At 58.3% G+C, this 20,594-nt stretch overlaps 5 protein-coding genes across 5 annotated transcripts; 3 read left to right on the top strand and 2 right to left on the bottom strand.

The window, feature by feature from the left end:
* Positions 1-1,536: 1,536 nt before the first annotated feature.
* On the top strand, positions 1,537-3,832 carry BESB_078650 (EREBP-4 family protein; the record flags this gene model as incomplete). Its single annotated transcript, XM_029366227.1, has 4 exons — positions 1,537-1,624; positions 2,384-2,741; positions 3,028-3,293; positions 3,744-3,832. 4 exons carry the CDS (start codon positions 1,537-1,539, stop codon positions 3,830-3,832), a joined length of 801 nt encoding a protein of 266 aa, XP_029217658.1.
* Positions 3,833-5,378: 1,546 nt separating this feature from the next.
* On the bottom strand, positions 5,379-8,947 carry BESB_078640 (RNAse P Rpr2/Rpp21 subunit domain-containing protein; the record flags this gene model as incomplete). Its single annotated transcript, XM_029366226.1, has 5 exons — positions 5,379-6,527; positions 6,952-7,184; positions 7,344-7,466; positions 7,910-7,947; positions 8,406-8,947. The coding sequence occupies 5 exons, from the start codon at positions 8,945-8,947 to the stop codon at positions 5,379-5,381; spliced, it is 2,085 nt and encodes a 694-aa protein (XP_029217657.1).
* Positions 8,948-10,658: 1,711 nt separating this feature from the next.
* BESB_078630 (queuine trna-ribosyltransferase domain-containing protein) lies at positions 10,659-14,811 on the top strand (the record flags this gene model as incomplete). Its single annotated transcript, XM_029366225.1, has 6 exons — positions 10,659-11,750; positions 12,249-12,349; positions 12,836-13,031; positions 13,342-13,556; positions 13,965-14,040; positions 14,272-14,811. 6 exons carry the CDS (start codon positions 10,659-10,661, stop codon positions 14,809-14,811), a joined length of 2,220 nt encoding a protein of 739 aa, XP_029217656.1.
* A 1,635-nt stretch (positions 14,812-16,446) lies between these two features.
* Positions 16,447-16,758, top strand: BESB_078620 (uncharacterized protein; the record flags this gene model as incomplete). The annotated part of the gene is made up of 1 exon (XM_029366224.1): positions 16,447-16,758. One exon carries the CDS (start codon positions 16,447-16,449, stop codon positions 16,756-16,758), a length of 312 nt encoding a protein of 103 aa, XP_029217655.1.
* Positions 16,759-17,279: 521 nt separating this feature from the next.
* On the bottom strand, positions 17,280-19,897 carry BESB_078610 (ribosomal protein RPS15; the record flags this gene model as incomplete). The annotated part of the gene is made up of 3 exons (XM_029366223.1): positions 17,280-17,373; positions 18,066-18,259; positions 18,554-19,897. The coding sequence occupies 3 exons, from the start codon at positions 19,895-19,897 to the stop codon at positions 17,280-17,282; spliced, it is 1,632 nt and encodes a 543-aa protein (XP_029217654.1).
* Positions 19,898-20,594: the final 697 nt, after the last annotated feature.

The following is a 20,594-nucleotide window of genomic DNA, read 5'->3' as shown; positions in this document are numbered from 1 at the left end:
AGGAAAGAGTGCCTTCCACGACCTGACCACCGAGACTCAACGATGACGGAAACGGATCCACTTTAGCGGCATGAGCATGAGTTCTTGTCTACAGTTAGGTATGCTAACGAGTAATAGGTTTTGGTAGCGCAAAACACGTCCAGCCACGGTGATCAAGAATGGCCTGAGGCGGACGGGCAGCTCGTTAGACACACTGCAACCAACGAGAGCTTGTCCTGCTGGTGCGAGCCACCGGCGAACGCCAGCGGATTCGTGAACTAAATGCTTGGAGCTACGGGAGCCACTCTTACAAAGCATCGAGAGGACATCCCCTTAAAGCGCCTCTTCTTGGAATAAAACAAGCCACTGACGCAAATTCCGATGTGATTCCGCGACTTGAGTGGCAACACACTCGCGGACTGCTCTTCTGGATCACGTACCATGTCCTTGAACGCTATCAATAAGCCTACGCTTATAGATGGATTTAGACTGAACATTTTGACAGTTGCAGATCTATCTCTTACCTTAATTTAAAGACTGAGTAACAATGCGCATACAACCACGCTAACTAGCAACATAATGATGCTCTTCCGGTGCCAAGCTGCGAAGTATGTGGCTTTGCTATACCGCCCGGGTGTGGAGTCCCGAGCCGATGAACTAGGGCATCACAGAAGGGCAACGGAAACAAATAATTCTCTATGCGAGTCCTCATGGCAAGTTATTTTGCTGGCCTGACAGATGTGCGGAAACGAAAATTCCGTCGAGCAGTTTGGAGAGCGCCGACGGCCCGGGTTCGCGGCGCATGCAATCGAACGACAAGTGACACACCGCCGAGTCTTTTCGCGGTGATTCTAGGAGTTACCATGTTTCTTGATTCAAGCCGATAGATACTTGTCTTTCAAGATTTGACCATGTCATGTAATCGACCTGCTGTTTCTGTCTAAGGCTGTTTCGATGCGGTTGAGCGCGGATTTTCGCCGTTTCACGTGGCTCTTGTTACTCACACTTGTACATGAGTCGCGGACCTAGCGTCAGCGACTCAACATGGCCGCGCAAAAAGCTCCCGCGTTCTGTGACTTCATCGCAAGTGAATGAATCTGTGCATTTTCCACCCCATATTCAGTCCTTACTAGGGTTGCCTGTGTTCGGTTTGGTGATTCTCCCCGCCGTTTATTCGACGCGGTGTTTCTGGAACCTACTGACTCGAGGACAGCGAGCTTCGATTGCGACGTTGCGCGGCGTGCCGCGGTCAACGTTGAGAAAGCCCCGTCGGTCTTCGCGAGCTCGTTTCAGTTGTCTGCCTCTCGTCTTTTTCTTGAGCACTCTGTGCCCCATTTGCGCCTCCGGTCTCTCCTCTGTTGCTCCAACTCGTCTCTGCGGGCGTCTGCTAGCGGGCCTCGCGGGCGGCAGTCTCTGTGCCGACGACAGCAGTCAAGCAAAGGTGGACAGCGGAGAGTCGGAGAGAACGCTTAGAAGAGAAACATCCATTTGGCCCAAGTCGCAGCTGGAACCGCAGAGAAGGAGAGCCAGACGCATCCTCGCTCGCTGCACACAAAGATGCCGTCCATCAGGCTGAACGTCTATCGCATCGGCGGCAAATTCGCCCCGCCGGCGCTCTGCGGATGCTGTGCGGTCTACCACACAGGTGCGGGTACTGCAGCGTCGCCTCTACTTGACGTTTCCTGCGCGTCCAGTAGAGACTCTTCTGACTCGCATTTGAACGCGCTTCTGAGGAGGATTCAGGCCCCTCGGCGCGAGCACCTCGTGGCGCCGGCCTCTCAACTTCCTCCTCTCTGCGTCCCCATTCGGCACGTCGCATACTCTTCAGGGTGTTGCCGTCCCGAACATCTGGTCACCTCCCTGAAACGCCTCGTCTTGTGGCTTTCTTCTTTGCTTCCGCCGCCTCCTCTGCGGCCGCCGTCGCTCGCACGGCCTTTGCCACGTTCTTATGTTCCTGAACAGCCTTTTGGCCTCTTCTTTGCTCTTGCCTGAATAGTCGTGGGCCGTTGCTTTTCCTCTTCGTCTATTGTTTGGCATTCCTTGAGTCTGGTGCTCCCCCGCTCTCTTTTCCCTTCAGCGACGCGTCCCTTAGTGTTTCGAGTGTCCGCATTTGGAGTTCCCTTGCGCCTACATCGCTACTTTTCTGTTTCCCGGGGTTCTCACACAGAGTTGAAGGTGTCGTGTCTTCGTATTAGGGTTTGTCGTCTCGATTTGACGCGAATCTACGAATGTGCCGGGCTGGCGTCTCGTCCTTTTCTCGCGCCAGGAGAGCGATGGGCTTCCACGATTCGTTCTTCTCTTGCGGGTTGCCCGCCTCGCTTCCGGCAGATGCCGCTGGGTGCCCCTTGTCGCCGCGCTCCACGTCCGCGTGTCTCTCATTCCCCTCACTTTCGTGTTTTCTCAGGTGTCCAGATCGGCGCGAGGGAGTACTCTTTCGCCCACGGCGCCGGCGTGGTGGCCGCGGAGTTCGATCCTTCGCGGGCGGGATCTGCGCGGCTGTCTGTCTTTGGCGGCGCAGCGGGCGCAGACGAGGAGCTGGAGGACGCGGAGTTTGTCTACTCGTTGAACATGGGCGAGTGCGCGATGACGGGCGGGCAGATCGCCGCGGCCATCGAGACGCTGAGCCGCGATTTCGCCGGCGAACACTATCACCTGCTAGAAAGGAACTGCAACCACTTCAGCGACGCCCTCTGCAGGCGCCTCGTCGGCAGAGGCATCCCGGCGTACATCAATCGCGCCGCGTGGCTCGGGCGCTGGATCAGGTAGCAGACGCCGCAGAGACGCCGCGCCGCGACTTCGGGGCTGCCGCGAAGCCTGGAGGCCCCACGCAGCCAGAGAGACGACACCCCTCTTGATGTCGCGTGTGTTTGAGTGTATTCCTTTTTTTTGTTGAGCGCGTCGCTGCGCGCTCTCCGCTGGTCTGGCGCCCACGCGTGGCTCACGCTCTGCATGGCGTCTTCTCCGTTCCCTCCGCTCTGGCAGCCGCTTCCTTCGTCTTTTTCGTCGCACTTGCAGCTGCGTCTTTCTTCTTTTTCTGCGCGTTTGCAGCTGTCTCTTTCCACGGGGGGTGTTCGTGGGACCTCTCCCCGAGACGGTGTCCGAGGCCTCGCCCTGTACAGGCCTGTTTGAAGGCGCTGGACAGCGACTTGGCGCAGATCCTCGCTACGCCTGCGCGCCGCCGCTTCTTGATGCGCCGCGATCTCCGAACGAGGCGCAGACGCTGTCGGGAGTTCTGCGTGGATTCTCGCAGCAGTGGGCGGACGCGGGGCCGGTCTACAGCGTGAATCAGTACAGCAGCACCACAACTGTCATTGGTAGGCTGTCTCACACGCGAATCGAGAGAGCAACATTGAAACGAGACAGCGGGACGGGAGGTTCGGCCTTCGACGACAGCCTTACGCACATGTTACGGTCAGCGAGAACGCGTTTAGGCGCGTTTGGCGTCGTGGAAGTCGTGTCAGGCCACATGGAAGATGCGTGGACGTGTCTAGACTGCCAATATTTTCGAATGCAGTCCGCGCGGCCACAGTGCATGAGCTCTGGAGGCGTACGCGCCTCGTTTTCTCCTCAGTGCAGGGGGGCGAAGGGGGGGGGGGGGGGGCGGGGGGCCGCTTGCGCCGTGAGGCCTCTCCTCTGGCTGAACAGAGAATCTGTGATCCACCTGTTTTTCGCTTGAGGCGCGGCGTCTGCGCACACGCCTCGCGAGGCATGACACATAAACCAGCACTCGGCACATGTGGATTGTGCTTCATCATGCCGCGCAGCTGCCGACGAGGCCTCTGCGCTGGAGCTCTCCCGCGCGCTCCTGGCGGACGCAGCCAAGGCGCGAATCGAGCGCCAGAAGGGACGGTGAAGACAACAGGAAAAAAACTGTCAGGCGGAAGCAGCTACACAGAACGGAGTGAAGGTGCTCGCGAAGAGAAAGGCGGAAAGGCGCAGAGGCGACCCGCCGGGCGCAGACCGCCTCAGCAGAGAAAGAGACCCGAGAAGACCGTGAAAGGAGAAGCGAGAGAGGAGCCGTGAACAAGCTGAGGGAGAGAGAGATGAGAGGAAAATTTCACAAGGTGCGAGACCTGAGACAGAGACGGCGAGAATGAGCGCAAGCGAGCAGGCGCCAGCAAGCGAGAGGCATGCGACTTCAGCCAAAGGGACGCCGCGACTTGAAGGAGGAAAAGAGTGAACATGGAAACCGACTGGTGCGATGCGGACTGCGCCGAGATAGCGGTCAGAGTGAGGACGGGAAGGGGGGAGTTGAAGGTGCCAATGAGGATGAAGGAGACAAGCTCTTGCGGCCAGCGAGGCCTGTGCCTCGTGGCTGGAAAAAAATGGCTGGATGACCGGCGCGCATCTCCGATCGCACTTTTTAAGTTTATTTTTTCTTTTTAGTCAATCTGTATGATATTGCATAGGCTGTGCTTTTCTTTGGAGTCTGGCGCTAAAGCGCCTTTGTTCGCGTTTCGCGTTCGCGACAGAAACGCTGACCCGTGCACAGACGCAGACACTGCTCACACGCACCGCGAAGGCTGTCTGCGCGCACGAAAAGCTCTCTTTTCTTTTTTGTTGCACCTCCAAATCGAGGAGAAGTGCCTTCGAGTCACCTGGCATCCCGCGGCAGAAGAGAAGATGAAAAATACCTGCTAACGAGAAGCCGTTCATGAGCTGGGTCGGGGAGCGCGCTTGCGCCCGAACTCACGCGGGGCTCTGCAGCGTGTCCGCGTGTGACAGGACACCAAAAATGTAGGGTGAGTTGAAGAAGGGGGCGAATGCTTGTAGACGCTCACCCTGGTGTCTACTACTCAAGCCTTGCGACTTTATATCCTTTGCGAGCCGACACCTGGCTGAGGTTGTAAGCGTAGCCTCAAACACAGCCATGTAGCTGCGTGTGTGTCATCTACTGAAGGATTTGGTTTCCCCTGTGGGAGCGAATCTCTCATTGCCTCATAAATTAGATCAAATACGTCTACACACACATTCTGAACTTACGCGACAACGTGCAAGAAGGGGGGGGGGGGGGGGGGGGATTTAGGGTTAGGGTTTAGGGGGGAAGGCGGGGCTGAGTTGACAGCATGGTGAAGCTCACAGTAGAAGGAAAGTAGACCTGCTCAAATCAGAAGACGTTTGAGGCGCAAGCTGTTGACTAGATGACTTTTACCACCTCACTCAAACAACCACGAACTAAAGCCGAAGTTCGCGGTTCCCCGCACACGCGTGAGACAGTGAAAGCTGAATGCAGAAGTAATCTTGTCTAGGTTGCCTCTGAACTCTTCCTGTCCGGGTCCTTTCGTCTGGCGTTACGAGACAAGTGCTATACACAGCTGAGCGACTCTGGCGAAACGGACTCAAGAAAATGTTGAAATGCTCTATTTCGAAAATTGTTTCACCGGGGAAGGGTCCGTGCGTCAAAACAGGTCGCCTCCAGTGAGCTGACCGAGCAAGTCATAGAGGCTGTTGGAATTTTTCCCCTTTTTTTCCTCGTTAGACTTTATCTCTGTGCTCTTCGAGGTTGCCGCGCCTTCGAAGGCCTCGCGACGAGGTTCAACGCCATGTTTTTGACACTTTCCCTCTGTGCGCATCGCGCCTTGCTGCCTCGTCCCCGCTGCCTCTTGCGCAGCTGACTGCTCGCTGATTCCTTCCGGCTTCTTGGCGCCTTCCTCTCGCTTCAAATCGGTCTGTCTGCGACCGGATTCCTGCTCAGGTTCGCTCTTCTGTTGCATCACCGCGCTCGGCGTCGCCGCACAGCCTTGCGCCCGCGGCGCCTGCGGTGTACGTACAGCTGGCGCCCTAGCAAAGTACCGGCCAGAGGGTCGCCTCTCGCTCGGCTTGTCGGCCGCTCTCGCGCCGGCGTCCCTCGCGTTCGGATGTTTCGCATCTTGCCGCGCCGGAGGAGAGGCGAAACTCTGGCGCCGCTGCATCGACGCACGAACCGCGTCCTCGAGCGTGCGGAACTGCGGCCGCTTCCGCTTTGCACTGCGCTCGCCGTCCACGTTCCCGGCACTCTGCGGCGACGCCCGCGACGCGACAGCCGACGCGGACGCGCCGCAAGGCACAGCGGCTGAAGCTCCCGCAGGCCAAGCAGCTCGAGACAGAGAAGTCCCCAAACTCGAAAAAGGAAAGGCCGTAGGCGGAGGGGGAGGCGGCGGAGGCGGTGGAGGTGGGTGCGCCGCGGTTTGAGGAGAGGCGGAAGGCGGACACGACGAGTGAGGGGTGCCTTGACGCGTGTCGCCCTCGACGCCAGACTTCGTGACCGAGGCCGCCTGAGGCGGCGCCTGCTGCTGAGGCGGGGGAGCAAGGACTGAGGCCGCAGCGCGAGATTCTTCTTGACAAGTTTTCCACTCGCGCGCCTCTGTTCGCCGTCGTCTCGTCTTGCGCCGATTGAAGTCCGAGGCGGAGAGCGCCTTGGAAGAGAAAAAGGCCTTTCGCTTCTGCTGGCGGATCAGCGAAGCCCCAAGAAGCGTCGGCTGCCGCTGCTGCTGCGCATACACCACCGGAGTGGTGATACAGCCCGGCGACGGCGGCGAGGTTCTCCCGCAGAAAAAGCAAAGCGAGAGCTGAAGAAGACGCGGAAAAACAAGCGGCATCCGACCAAACGTCGACCGGTGACGACTCTCGCCGGCGGAGGAGCCCCACACACCCAGACACACACCGCCGCGAGCGGAGACAGGCCAGCGAGCCCAGCTGCCCGACCGCAAGCCTCAAGAAGAACGCCTTGTGACACCGGAAGCGACACCCTCGAAGGAGAGAGGGGAACTCAGCCGTAGATCCTGACCCCTACACCCTGAAAACCGAGACACACGGCGAGATTGGAGCGCAAGAAGGCAGCCAGCGCAGACTTTCTTGCCCTTCACTGCGTCGCGGCCAACAATTGCGCGGAAGATCAAGCAACACCCACGTGTTCAGCGAGCCCTTCGCAGCCAACAGACACAAGAGAACAAGCAAAGAGAAGGCAGTGGGGCGTCTTCCGCCTGTCCTCACCAGTTCGTTTTTTATAAATCGATTCGCCGCGTGCGCCTGCGCGTTGAGAGAATGAAACTTCGCGGTGGACGAAGGCAGAGTCCCCTGACGCGAGACCCCGACGGCCGAGCTCGCGAGACGCCCCAAGGCGCGCGCGGAAAACGAGTTTGTCTCTCCCTCGCGAGAGAGAGGAGACACAGGCGCGCCGCCAGCCGCGAGTTGCCGAAGGAACTGCTTGCGCATCGCGCGGTTCGCTGAGAGAAGACAGCCGCGCAAAAAGAACGCAAAGCAAAGCACAGACATATGAGGAACGCAAGCACAGAGGTAGGGCGCGACCGCGAAAAAGCGAGAGGCCTTCAAGTGCGTCCTCGAAGCCCAGAAAGAAGAGCTTTCCTCGGTGCCAAGCCGCCTACCTTTGCGGCGCTTCAGCGGGGAGGCCGAGACCGGGGCGACAAATGCAGACGACGTGAGAAGCGGAATTCGCATGCAGCCGCAGAACGGGCACACCTCCCGTTTTGTGTGCTTAGCCTCAATTTCTGAACAAACAGACACACGACAGGGGAAACGGCGCGGTCGACTGCGGCTTCGCATCAACACGCCGGCACGCCAACTCTATCGGGAGCGCGTGACGAAAGCTCGCGTTGAAAAACCAATACGCAGAGGAAGAAGAAGAGAACATACAGGAAACCACGCACTTGCCCGCACAACCACAGCAGCGCCAACTCTAGATCGAAAACTTGTAAATTTGTAAAACTTAAGCACAGAGGCGCTTAACATCGCGCGATACGCGCAACAACGCTCTACGCCCACAACACTACATATATATAAATGCCTATACACCTAAATGCATATACAGATGCGGACAGCATCGCTTCTGCCCACATGATAGAGGACACAGGCAAATCTCGAGGCGGGCGAAGGACATTTTTTATAGAGGCGTGTCAGTCTGATCCATGAGGAAGTCGGGCCGCAGACTCACCCAGTCCAGCCGTCGCCGCGACCTCGTGCGCTCGGCGTCTGTGCACATGAGGAAATGCGAAAAAACAGCAAAAGGACAGTTAACACCAGTGAGTCACAAGCGTGGATGGCGGCCCTGATGAAAACGACGCCTTCCCTTTTCAGGCGCTCGTCAACAGCTACAAATAAATACATACATAAAGATATGAATATACATGTATATATGTCTAGGACAGATGAAGCATAAGCATGTATCTTTCTCTCGAAGGCGACCGCGGCCTACAGCAGCTGAAGAAAACTGGAATCCTATTCCTTGCGTGAACCTTTGCGGTCTCACGCAAAGCAAGCGTCCACTCCATGTGCGACGCGAGATGCTGATTATTCCACCGAATAAGAAAGCAAACCGAGTCCGCGAACTCTAGAAGACTTCTGCTAGAAAGATCTGGCCGCCCTGATCTCGTGCGAGGCTCAAGTACTCTGTCGCGCGCGGCTTCGGCTCTGCCGTATGAACATCGTACGTGAGTGAGGCGCTCAGAGTAGGGGCGACGGCGCCGAGCCGGGTCGCCGCGATGTCGAGGAAGGCGAGCGTGGTTTTTGCGATGTCGGCGTCGGAGAGTTTGCCGCTCAAGAAAGGGGCGCCCGCTACCCCGTTACGCCTGTCTCTCGCGCCGAGAAGCCGCGAAACGCTATGTTCAAAGTCGTCCGCCAGAAACCGAGGAAACACCTCGTCCCGCGCCCCATCGTCCCTGGTCTGAGCCGGGGCAGCTGACGCCGGAGGGGTTGCGGCCGAAGAAGCAGAAGACGCCGCCGAAGGAGGGGAAAGCGGAGGGTACTCCGCGTCGCCTTCGCGACAATCTGGAAGCCACTCGGAGCGGCGAGCGAGCTTCTGAGCCTCTGAGCGTTTCTCTTGGGGTTGAACGCTGCCGCTCGGCTTGTTCGCGGAATCTACGGCGGAAGAGAGCGCAGTGGACGACACGGGAAGCGACGATTCGCAGTGTACAGACACCTGAGGCTCGGCCTTGCCCCGCAGAGCGGCGGCGATCTGCAGCAGAGACGCCATCGGAGTGAGGGCGGGAGCCTCCTCCCGTTTTCTGTCCTTTTGAAGAACGTGGAGGGCGCAAGAGCCCGAAAAAAAGTTACAATGACACGTGCGGCGAAAAGAGCTGGTGCATGCGGCCGGCTGAAGTGCCACCGGTGAGACACAGCGACCCTCTCGAGAGAGAGAAGGCCGACACGGAATAAACATGGGGAGGGTCGGCCCTCCAAAGAGTAAATAGAGGAGAAGAACAGAGAACACGCATCCGAAAAAGGCCCGAAAAAACGGAAGAAGAAGCAAAAAACGCGACAGCCCAGGTGACTCGGGTAGCCGTGAGAGTACATACACTGCAAAACCCAACACATGCGACCTTGCAGAGACACAGAGACGGCTCACTTTGAAAGAAAAGAGGAATCCTTCGCACACCGACCCCGTTAGACAGGCGTAAAGAGTCCGTAAGCGCGAAAACACACTTTGACAATATCAAATAATATGCAAGTCATACGAAATTGCAGATGCGCATGTAGGCGCTCGTTGCCCTCCTACGCGAATGCCACGGTCTAGCAGCCCCCAGCATGGTGCTGGAGGGGAGAAAAGTAAAACTGGTGATGATAAGCAGAGGCAAACACCGAGGGTTCCTTGCTTCTCCATCGTTTGATTCTCTGGTTTTACTCCTGAACAGATCTCAATGCACGCGCGCTTGGTTCTCGCGACGAGTACGTGCAACTTTTCGACTCGTCGGCGCGCCGAAGGGCAACAGAGACTTTCTTTCCACGTTTCTGAGTACCGACTTCCCTCGTCAGTGTTACAGGCAGAAGCAACTTTTTTTTTCTGCCTGTGGCCTGTTCACTTTGCGGACTTCTTTCCCCTCGCCCAGCTCGCTGCGCCGGTCGCGCCCAGAATCGGCTTTACGCGAGGGGGTCACGCGAACTCTTTCCTCATCCTCTATCCCTTTTCATTGACTCGTTATCTAGAGTCGGGATTGCGCGCGCAGTCTCCCTTCTTCCGCTTCGCTGTTTCGCTTCCCTTCGCGGCGGATTCAGCGGGCGTCACGCGGCGCGGGGCACACCGTGGAAGTAATTTCAAACGCCTAAAGAGGACTAGAAGCAAAATGGAAGCATACGCCAGATGCGCGCAGGGACTGGAGGACGCAACGTGCAAACGGAATGCGCGCTCGAGCCTTCTTCTCTGAAAGGACGACAACCCGAGAAGAAGGAGACAGCCGCGGGCTTCGATCTGCGGCTTCAAACTCCTCGCAAACCTCATCGCCAGAGCTGCCGCATGAAACGAATCCTTCACACGAGCGAGGGAGACGCCGTTCGTCCTTTCCTCGTCTGAGTGAGCACACGCACTACTTGGTCTGGTGCCTCCTCTCTCGCTTGTCCTCTATCTTCGTTTACAGCTAACAGAAGCATCGCCGGCCGCCGCGGATCTGCGACATCGGCTACTCACCTGCTTGTCTCCGACTCGCGCGGATACGGTGGCCTCGTGGGTCGCGCTCCTCTTTTTCGTCTTCCGCTTCGCTTTCTGCCTCCTCGCTCGGTTGCTCTGTCCCATCGCCTGCCTTTGTCAGTCCGTGTCCTTCTAGCACTCCTTGAGTGCATCGGCGTTTTCTTCTTCGCGTTTTCTTTCTCAGTGCGTCGTTCCTCTTTCTTCTGCGTCTGCTCGACGGGCTCTTCCGGGGTTGGAGTCCTCTTTTCATTTGAGCCGGAATCTCCACGCGTCTGCCGGCACGATGGCTGACGTCGCCTCCGCCACTCCCGCCTCCGCCGCTCCCGCCTCCTCCTCTCCTGCGCCGCTCACAGCGGCCGCGTTCCCTACGCTGCCGCCGCTGCCGGAGATGTCTCGGGCGCTCGAAGAGGAGCTCCTGTCTCCGCTGCGCTTTTCGCTGCTGAAGGTCGACGGCCGCGCGCGAACGAGCGTCGTGCATCTGCCGCACGGGGACGTCCGCACGCCGATCTTCATGCCAGTTGGCACCTACGGGGCGATCAAGGGCCTCGACGCGCGGATTCTCCACGCGGCGCATGACGAAATGACCTGCGAAGAGGAGGAAAGGAGGAAGCGAACACGCGCCGAGGCCGCGGCGTGTGCGCGCGAGCCCGACGCAGCGCCCTTCGCCTCGCAGCCCAACAGTGGCGCAGCGGCCGGCGACCGCGCGGGAGGCGTGGAACCCTCCGCCGCAGCGGTGACCTGCGCCGCACCCTGGGCGACTGCGTCCTCCTACGAGGCGCACGTCGCGCACTTTTTGGAGCCGTCGCCGGCCTCGTTCACGGCTCCATGCGCCCCAGGGGGGCCTACGGCGGTCGCGCTGCCGTCAAAGAGCGCGGCGCAGAGCCGCGCGCCGCGGACGTGTGTGGCTGCCGAGGCAGGGGACTCTGCGCCTGCGGAGGCGAGTCGGGAGGCACCTGCGGCCCTGCCGAGGCGCCCGCCCGCGTCCTTTTCGCCGATTATCCTCGGCAACACGTTTCACCTTTACAGACACGTGGGGACGGAGCGGATGGCGGCTGCGGGTGGCTTACACGCCTTCATGAACTGGGGGGGGAATCTGCTGACCGACAGCGGCGGCTTCCAGATGGTGTCCCTCCTAAAAATACTCGAGGTGCGCGAGGAGGGCGTTCAGTTCGAGGCGGCCTCGCTCGCAGTCAAGGCGCGCAGCGGGAAAGACGCAAAGGAGAACTCCAAGCCGCGCGGCGACGACAAGCGAGACGAAGGCGCGGAGATGCCGATCGAGGCCCTGCGGCTGGACGTGGCGGCGAAAGGAGAGACAGACGGCCAAAAAAACGATGGATCCCTGCTTCTCACGCCAGAGAAATCGATCTACATGCAGGTGAGGCCCGAGCGACCGGCCGAGAGACGCACGCGGAGAAGAAGCCGCAGTGGAGAAGAAAAGAACGCGCCTGAGAAGGCAAATGCCAAGACAAGGAGAGAAAACAGGGGAGGCGCACCCTCTCTCGTGGGCGTCAACCGCGCCGTCGGCTCGGCATCTGGAGACGTGGGCGCCTGTCGGGAGAGTCCTCGGGATTCGTGCTGGATCTCTGTCCTCCAAGTCTTCATCGCGTTGTGGGCGCTCGGCGTCTCGGCTGCTTTTCAGCTGAATGGATGCCCACAAGACTCCGCACTGCGATAATGCCGAGTTTCAATCTCCTTCTGCGTCGCTCTCGTGTCTCTCGCCCTGGCTTCCCCCTTTGCCTTCTTGTCGCTCTCTGCGTCTCCTTCGTTTCTGAAGTCGCCTCTGAGTTTGTGCTTTCGTTCGTTGCCTTGTACTCCCTCGTGCCTTCCCATTTCGGTCCGTTTCAACGTTTTGTCATTTTTCGTATTAATTTAGAACGCCATGGGGAGCGACATCATCATGCAGCTGGATGACGTCGTCTCGTCGACTACGCCAGACCCAGTTCGAGTGGAAGACGCGATGCTCCGCTCCCTCCGGTATGTTTGTTTTCCGTTTTCTTCTCGCCTTCGCGCGATTGTGTTGGTCGCGTCTCGCAGATGATGATCTGCGCTTTTCGTGAGACCCACAGTCAACCGAAGTCTTCGCTTTGCTTGAGAGTCTCTGCGCGCATCGGTCTCTCCCCTGCCCCTGGCAGGCGCTCGCTCCTTCGCGGAAGCTGCGACGCCTGCAGCCTTCCATTCTTCCTCTCGAATGTTCTTTGTCTCTGCTGTTTGAAGGTGCAAGGATAGGCTCAGCTGCAACGTTGTCGTCGTCCTCTTCTGTGATGTGGCTGCGCCTGCGTGGCTGCCGACGTTCCGGTATCGGGTTTGCCTTGCTCGCTCCCATCCCACGTTTGAGTTTCACTGGTTTTCTCGCTGCTCGCCGCGCGCTCGGAGTCTGTCGGCCGCACAGACTCAGCGACCCTCGGCGCGCTCACAGGTGACTCATTCGTTTTCGGCTGCTGCGCAATCGCTCTCTCGTAGGTGGCTGGATCGCTGCATCGCCGCGCACACGCGGCCCCGCGAACAGGCGCTCTTCGGCATCGTCCAGGGAGGGCTCGACTCGCGGACGCGCGCGATCTCCCTTCGAGAAATTAGAAAGCGACCGCTCCCCGGGTTCGCCATCGGCGGTCTGAGCGGAGGCGAGGCCAAAGATGACTTCTGGAAGATGGTGGAGCTGGTAACTGCCTTGCGGGGCGTTGCGTTGCATGCTCCCAGTCTTGCGTCGATCTCAGCTCGCGTCCATTTTGCATCTCTTTCCTTGCTGCGCCGCTCGCGCCTGTTGTCTCTCTTGCCTTGTGTGCATTGAGAACTACGTCGCCATTCGATCAGACACGCCCCGCTTCGTCTCTGGAAGACGCGCCTCAGCGCGCGAGTGCGCCGTCTCGGTCCTTCTGTGTTCTCTCTGTCTTTCCCACGTTCTCTCTTCTCTCGCTCGGGTCTGAGGCACCGCTCTCTGTGCCTTCACATGGATGCGTTGTTGCCTTCAGAGCACGCGCCCAGGCGACGTCGGGCTGCCTGCGGGGAAGCCGCGGTACTTGATGGGCGTCGGATACCCGCTGGACGTCGTCGTCTGCGTCGCGCTGGGCTGCGACATGTTTGACTGCGTCTACCCGTGCCGCACTGCGCGCTTCGGCACCGCTCTCGTGCGCGAACAGGCAGGGACACTCCGCATCAAACAAACCAAATTCAAAGCCGACTTGCGGTGAGATACACAACAGTCTACCTGTTGTTGTAAAAATGTTTTTGCACACGTACACTTATATACATCTATGCATATATATATATATATATATATATATCCAGTTCTATGTACCTGGATGAGGGTTCTGGGGAGAGCGACAGTGAAGCGAAATAGAGTAAAGTGGTGAGAAGAGTTGGCAACGCCGGAAGGACGGTTGATGCCGCACTCCGGCGCAGCGCGCTTGATTCGATACATCTTGCATTTCGCTGAGAGCGAGACTTTGTTTTTTCCGCTTTTCTCCTTCCGCATCGTGCGATGCGCGGTGGTGCGGCTGTCTCTCACTCTCTGGCTCTAAGGCTTCTGTGCCTCCAGCTCCAGCAAATCCGCGCCCTGTTTGTCGCGATCGCCGAATCTTTCGTGGATTTTCAGGCCTCTGGATCCAACTTGCGGCTGCTACACATGCACTCACTACACCCGCGCATTCCTTCACGCATCCTTCGGCAAGGTAGCTTGATTCGAGCCACTTTAAGCTTCATTGGAAGACTTCGATTGATGTCAGCTATCCAGGAGCGAAACGGTTAACAGCGCTTGCAGATGTCTCCGAAGGGCTGCGATGTGTGAGGCAGATTGTGAGCCGCTCTCGCGTGTCGCGTCGACGTTCACTGCTGTCTTTCGTCCTCGTTTCTCGGCGTGAAGATCGCCTCGGCGACGGGCTCTCCCTGTCGTGTGTGCTCAGATGCCTGCGACCTCACAGCTGCTCACTCTCCACAACCTTTTCTTCATGCACTCGCTCTGCGTAGACATGCAGAAAGCGATTGCGGCAGGACAGTTCAAGGAGTTCGTTCGCTTCTTCCTCCAGCAGCTCTACCCCCCTTCGACGGCCCGCGCCTCAGGTGTACGTACACCTCAGGGGCCGGCCCCCGATACGGGAGGGAGCGCCGACGGCTCACAGGGCGCCGCCGAGGCTGGCGCAGAGGCACCGCAGGAAAAAGAGATGAAGGCGGCAAAGGGAGACGCAGCCAATCCTGCAGGGGCGAAGAAAAACAAACAGCAGCGCCGCGCGAAGGCCGAGCATAAGAAGTGCGAGAGAGAGCGTCGCTTGGCGTCGTGTGGGGAGGAATCGAAGGCGGGGGAAACCTCTGACGCGCAGGCTCCGCGGCCAGCGCTCTGGATCAGGGACGCGCTGATGGCCGCCGGCATTGACATTACCGATCTCTACGATTTCAGCACGGAGGCAGAAAAAAAAGTGGCTCGTGACACCGGTGCCATGGTGTAGAGAAAGCTCTTCTCCAGGTAGAACGGGCCTTCGGCTATGAAGGACGGCAAGTCACTCAAGTGAGGAGGAGGAGTGTGGCGGCGCGGCTTCAACGCACGAAGCGGTGCGTAAACGCGGAGGCGGCAGAGCAGGAAATCGCAGAGGCAGGAGGAAGGCATTCTCGACCTCCTCCGTGGCGCCCTCGATTCAGTCCACGTATCAGAGAGGTTAGAGGCGAGCTCGCTGCAGCGGCGCTCGCTCTATCAGTTGGCGGAAACATTGACTTCTATACGCCAGTGATCCATGTCGCTGTTTCACAGCTGTCAACCGTGTGCGAACGTTTCATTTTGGCTCGCTGATAAACTTGTCGGCAGCGAAACTTCATGTCGGTCTCCAAAATGTTACACCTCCACACAGACACGGCGTCCCCCGCACCTACGCGTATTTCGCTGCTAGGACTAAAGTAGTCGAAATTCCTACTGATACTAAAATTTTCAACTACTTTAGAAAGACGGGGATTCGCTTTCCACCCATCTTCTTGAATACGCGTATACAAATATATCACTTTATATCTGGTGGCAAGCATTTATAAATATAAGTATATGGACGTTTGTGGCGGTGTTACGCGGTAGTGTGATTGAGCGGGGAACGAATGGAGGGCGGCCGCGCGTCTTTGGGGAGCGCGTACGCCGCGCCGCCTGAGAGAGAGGCTTCAGGTGAAGAGTCAACCCTCGGTGCGCTCGAGCCTGTAAGAAGGAAATCGTCACTTTCTACGTTTGTCTGCGCACATGACAAAAAGTAGCTGGATGCGATAAAGGCCTCACACCTCGTATTTATACATTAAAACGTAGCGAGGAAGGTTTAAAAGCGAGTTTTCTCGCCCGGTTCGGAGCCTAGAAAAGCGCTGACAAGCCTCAGAGTCGCGGGGGAGTTGCATACTCGTATGCAGACACGCCCGAAGAGGCGCTCTCCAAAAGGAATTAATGCACGCCGCTTGATGCGGATGGACCGAATCCGGCCGTTCCGGAGGCAACGTCAGTTCCTTCCCAATATAACCATATACATATTTCTATCATATATATATATATATATACCTGTGTATCTATCGAGGCGTGTACCTCAGAAGGTGTATAGAAGCCACGGTTTGGTTTTTCTTCCGGCGCCCAGGAAGCGAGAAGAATCCAAACCCTTATCGAGCTTCTAGCCGCCCTCCACAACTCTCTCGCCGTCGCCTCGGGGCGTTCTCTTTTTTCCGTTGGCATGCCGCACCGACAACCTCGAATCATTCACAAGCAAAGCTGCAGACTCGAATCATTCACAAGCAAAGCTGCAGAAAGTTCCAGTTCTCTCCAGCCATAAACTTTGCGATTGTTGCTTTCTGAACTCCTATTTGAACTCCGTCTCTGCCTTCACGAGCCCTTTATACTGAGAAACTGCCTTCGACTCCTGCCGCCTTCGTCTCGAGCCGGGATTCTCCGTGGCCTGCTCTCCGCCTCCGCGTCGAGTGTGAAGAGGGTGGATGCCTCGCCAGAGGCGCTACACTCTGCCGTCCAGCCGCGTCCTCTTCGCAGTTTCCCTCGCGACTCCCTCCCTCCGCGGCTGTCACGTTCCTTCCGGCGCGATCGGCGATGAGCCTGTGTGTTCGAGCAGCGCCGCATGGGCGCGGGCTACCTTAAGAGACGCCGCGAACGCACGCGAAGTCTCTGCAGCCGCTGCCTCCCTGAGAAACCAAACGAAACACAGCGTCCACGTGAAGACGTCTTCTCCTCTCTCGGCTCTCAACCCATGGGGGGAGAGGCCTCCGCCGCCACGCGTGCCCTGAAGCTCAACATCAAGGTTCTTCGCTTCCTCAAGGCATTCGCAGATATAAGAGGAAGTCTATCAGCCTCGCCAGCAGCCCTCTGCGCGTTAGAGAACCGCCCCTTCCCCCCCCCTTCCCCCCCCCCCCCCCCCCACCCTAAACCCTAAACCAGGACGCGCGCCGGCTCAACGCCGAAAGCGTATCTGCTTTGAGAGCGAATTCCCTTCATTTCCAACTTGCCTTCTGCGCTGTCGTTCCTCGAAGGCCGCGGCGGCCGCGCGTCGCTCCCGCTGCTTCCGCGCCTTCAGCTTCGGGCCGCGCTTGACAGATCGAAAGCACGCGTATTGCAGCCGCTTGTCAAATTTCTCCGTCGTTCCTGCAGCGAAAACGCGCGGAGACGGCCGTTATGAAACGAGAGCCACACACTGCCGCAGCGTGTCTGCGAGGCCGAAGCGAAGGCCGCATCCTACAGGGCGGAGAAATCAAGCTCGGCTACAACACGAAACGCCAGACCCCAGACACGACGCGAGGCTCGTAGGCTGCGCACACACAGAGGGCGAGGACGGGAGAGGAGACAGACAATGCAGCACGGTGACGCAGCTGGCGGAGGCGGAGTTGATTTCCGCATGCGAAACAGCACGAGGCAAAGAAGGAGTGCGGCAAAACGATTCAGTTGCTTGCATGGCGGTCACGCACCAGGAACGACTACGGGCTTCAAGTTAAGCGCGCGGAGGAGGTGGTAGTAGACGCCAGGCTTGGTTCGTGCGAGATACTGCAGGTGTCTGCAAGCGCGAGAAAATCAGAGAGAGCGGAGACCTCAAAAACTCTGAAAAAACGCGACCTCGAGTGGAGAGGAAAGGAATGAGGTTAGGGTTTAGGGTTGGGTACGACCGTCTCCAAATAGCCGCGGGCAAACAGAGACGAAAGCGAGGAAAAAAAGTTGCGAAGCTTCTGAGTGCGCCCTCCTCGCGCGTCTCAGAGTCTCCAGTTGCCAGCATCTCTCGCATAGAGAAGATTCACACGATCAAAAAAAGGACGGGAAAAAGTAGGGAAGAAATTGTAGGAATGTCTTCGCTCGAGCATCTGACGCGAGCGAGCTGTTTCACCCAGTCGACGACAACCTTCTCACAGTGCCAATAAAAAAATTTATCCTTCGACGCATTCATCAACATATATGTATATATACACCCGCGTTCTCGCGATAGTTCTTCGACAGCCGTGACCGGCCCCGCATATAAATATATATACATATACAAATATAGATAGACAGATAGACAGATATGGATATATATATATATATATATATATATATATATATATATATATATATATATATGGAGAGAGAGGCGCATGCATAGACGGTACTAACCGCTCTGGGCATGTAAGACTCGGGATCGCTGGAATCGCGCGCGTGGATGTAGGCACGAAACTAGACTTTCAGGATCTACCCATGCGCTTCTCTCTGTTTTCTCACTTTCGTCTCCTGACAACGAGCGCGCGCAGGCCGCGGACGGCCGAGAGGTCTTTTCGGTGCAGAAGAAGATGCTGCGTGAGGTAATTGATGCGCGCCGTCAGCGAGGCGACTTGGAACGCTTCGCTTCCGCAGTCCGCTTCGTGCATGCGGAAGTTCTTCCGGTAGTGTGCCTTTAGGAAAGCCTGCTGAAAAGGCTGTTGAAAAAAAATACATACTCGCAGAAAGATGACGCAGAATTCCTGCTACAGACAGAAGAGGGTAGGGAGACTCGACACGATTGGCTCAGATGCGCAGAAGTCGCACAGAGGCGCGGGAGGAGGCCGAGGCGGGTTAGGAAGCTCAGCCGCGGAGGCCGGTGTCGAAGCTGCAAGCAGCGTCTGCATTGTCCTTTCATGATACCACGTTGGTTCAGTAAGTCAAAGTTTAGCGTGGGGGAAGTTACCGTCTAGCACACATCAGCGAGGCCAATACGGCCTCTGGCGACTCACTCCGGAAGGCTCGAGATCCTCGTAGTCTGCTTCCCAGGCGTGTTGGGCTCCAGCCCCGCTGTTCGACTCGTTCAGCAGGGTCTGCACCTCGAGGCTCTCCGCCGAGAGGACGCTCCCCAGCGCCTTGGAAGGCCTCAGGCGTTTTTCCGCCTCCACGATGGCCTTCGCCCTCTCTTCCCCGTCCTCTTCGTCGACGGGTGCTGCCTCCGCGACCTGCGCCTCGCCTTCATCCTCCCCTCCGCCCCCCGCGACGGCCTCCCCGGAGCTCTGCTCTGCTGCTGGCGGCGCGGGCGCGTCGCCTCGCTCGGGAGCGCCGTCGCTCGCGCCGAAACTCGGAAAAGCGCTTTCCGCGCCCGCACTCCGCGCGCGCTTCGCGGCGCAAAGAGACGTCTCTGGCTCACCTCGCGCGCAGCCGCCGATGAGCCGCGCCGCGGACGAACTGCTGCCTGGCGCGCCGTCAGCGACGACGCACAACGGCGAAGCGGGAGAACGCGTCTCTCGCTGAACAGTGCAGAGACGCAGAGACGCGGTGCGCGCCGCCGAGAGCGACACACGGGCGCGTAGGGATGAAGCCGACAGGCGCGAAGCTGCAGAGGTGGCGAAAGCGAACGCAAACGCGTCACAGCGCGTGAAGCCTGGCAGAGGCGCGTCTCTGCTTTGCTGCGCCCACGGAGATGCAAGAGGAGACAAGGACGCAAATGACGCCCGAGCCGAGAAGGACGCAGCAGCGAAGGAGGAAGTGGGAGAGACGGGCGTCGCATGCAGAGCCGCCCTGCCGCGAGACTGAACCGAGAAGGCAGCTGCGCCCAAACACTGCAGCGCAAGAAACAAACGAGCAACGAGAAGAGGATGACGCGCGAACGGCCGGAGGTCGCCTCTCCTCGCCGAGGAGGAAGACGAGACGGAAGCTCTCCGCGGCAGAGAAGAGCAGCCAGAAGGCCAGGAATGAAAACAGACAAGGGGGACGTGAGAGTCAGAACGACCAAACGGCGAAGGAGAGAGCCGCGCCGCGGCAGAGGAACAGGAGGCAGACGAAGCGCGGGCTGCGGAGGGATTTGGAGGCGACGCAGGAGAGAAGAGAGTCGCAGAAACGCCCCGCGGAGGCAAGCCAGACGCTGAGGAAGATGAGAGGCGAGAGAACCATTCAGGCGCCGCGGAAAGCGGAGACGAGCTGTCAGACGACGGCGGACAGCGGGAAGAAGGGGGCGGAGCTCGCGAAGAAGACTGGCGGCGCGAGTGACACGAAACGGCGGGCGAGGCGGAGCGGGAAGCGGAAGGAGGCGAAGAACGAATCGCCGGAAGACCGGGGGCTTCACAGGGCCCGGCGGCCGGCGGTCGACCCATGGGGTCTACTCTGAGGAAAAAGCTCGCAAAATTGAGAAAAAACGGGTCGAGATCGCGATCACGCCAGCGGAGAATGCGGGAAAGCCGGAAACAGAAGGCCGAGCCGAGGCGCCGAGAACGAAAAGAGAGACAAATACGACGGAACCTGCGGATTGAGCACGAGGAGGAGGGAGCCGACGCTGCAGCCGCTGTCTCGTCGAGCAAGGCGAAGCCGCATCGCTCTCCTCTCTTCTCTATCTCTCAGGTGTCATCTCCTACTGTTTCCTCTTTTATCATTGCTCAAATGATGCATTCCCTGGAGTCGGCCTCCTCTCCTTTTTCTGGCCTTCGCAAACTGCAGACGCCGGTGCAGAGCAACGGGGCTGCGCAGCATGCGCCGCGAGACGAGGGCAGGAGCAAGACGGAAGAGCAAGAGGAGGAAGCCCTTTAGCCCCTGTCTCTGACTGTTTGAGAGATTTTGACCTGCTCTCTGGGTTTGGAAACGGAATAACAGTTGTGTTTGCAGCGAGTTGAAACGGCGAACGCAACACGACACACAAAGACACCGCGACTGCATGTGTGTATGCACAGCTGCAGCTGCATGCGGTGAAAATGCTTGCTGAAATTGAGTCGGTTTCGTCTTTGCCGATCGACCTGACTAGCTATTCATCTCGCTTTCTTTCGTTTACTCACACTCAAAACATGCCCCGATGCGGAG

Source organism: Besnoitia besnoiti, chromosome VII (assembly GCF_002563875.1).
Source record: "Besnoitia besnoiti strain Bb-Ger1 chromosome VII, whole genome shotgun sequence".
Lineage (NCBI taxonomy): Eukaryota > Apicomplexa > Conoidasida > Eucoccidiorida > Sarcocystidae > Besnoitia > Besnoitia besnoiti.
The sequence above is the reverse complement of the archived record's forward strand: the minus strand, read 5'-3'. Positions and strand labels throughout refer to the sequence as shown.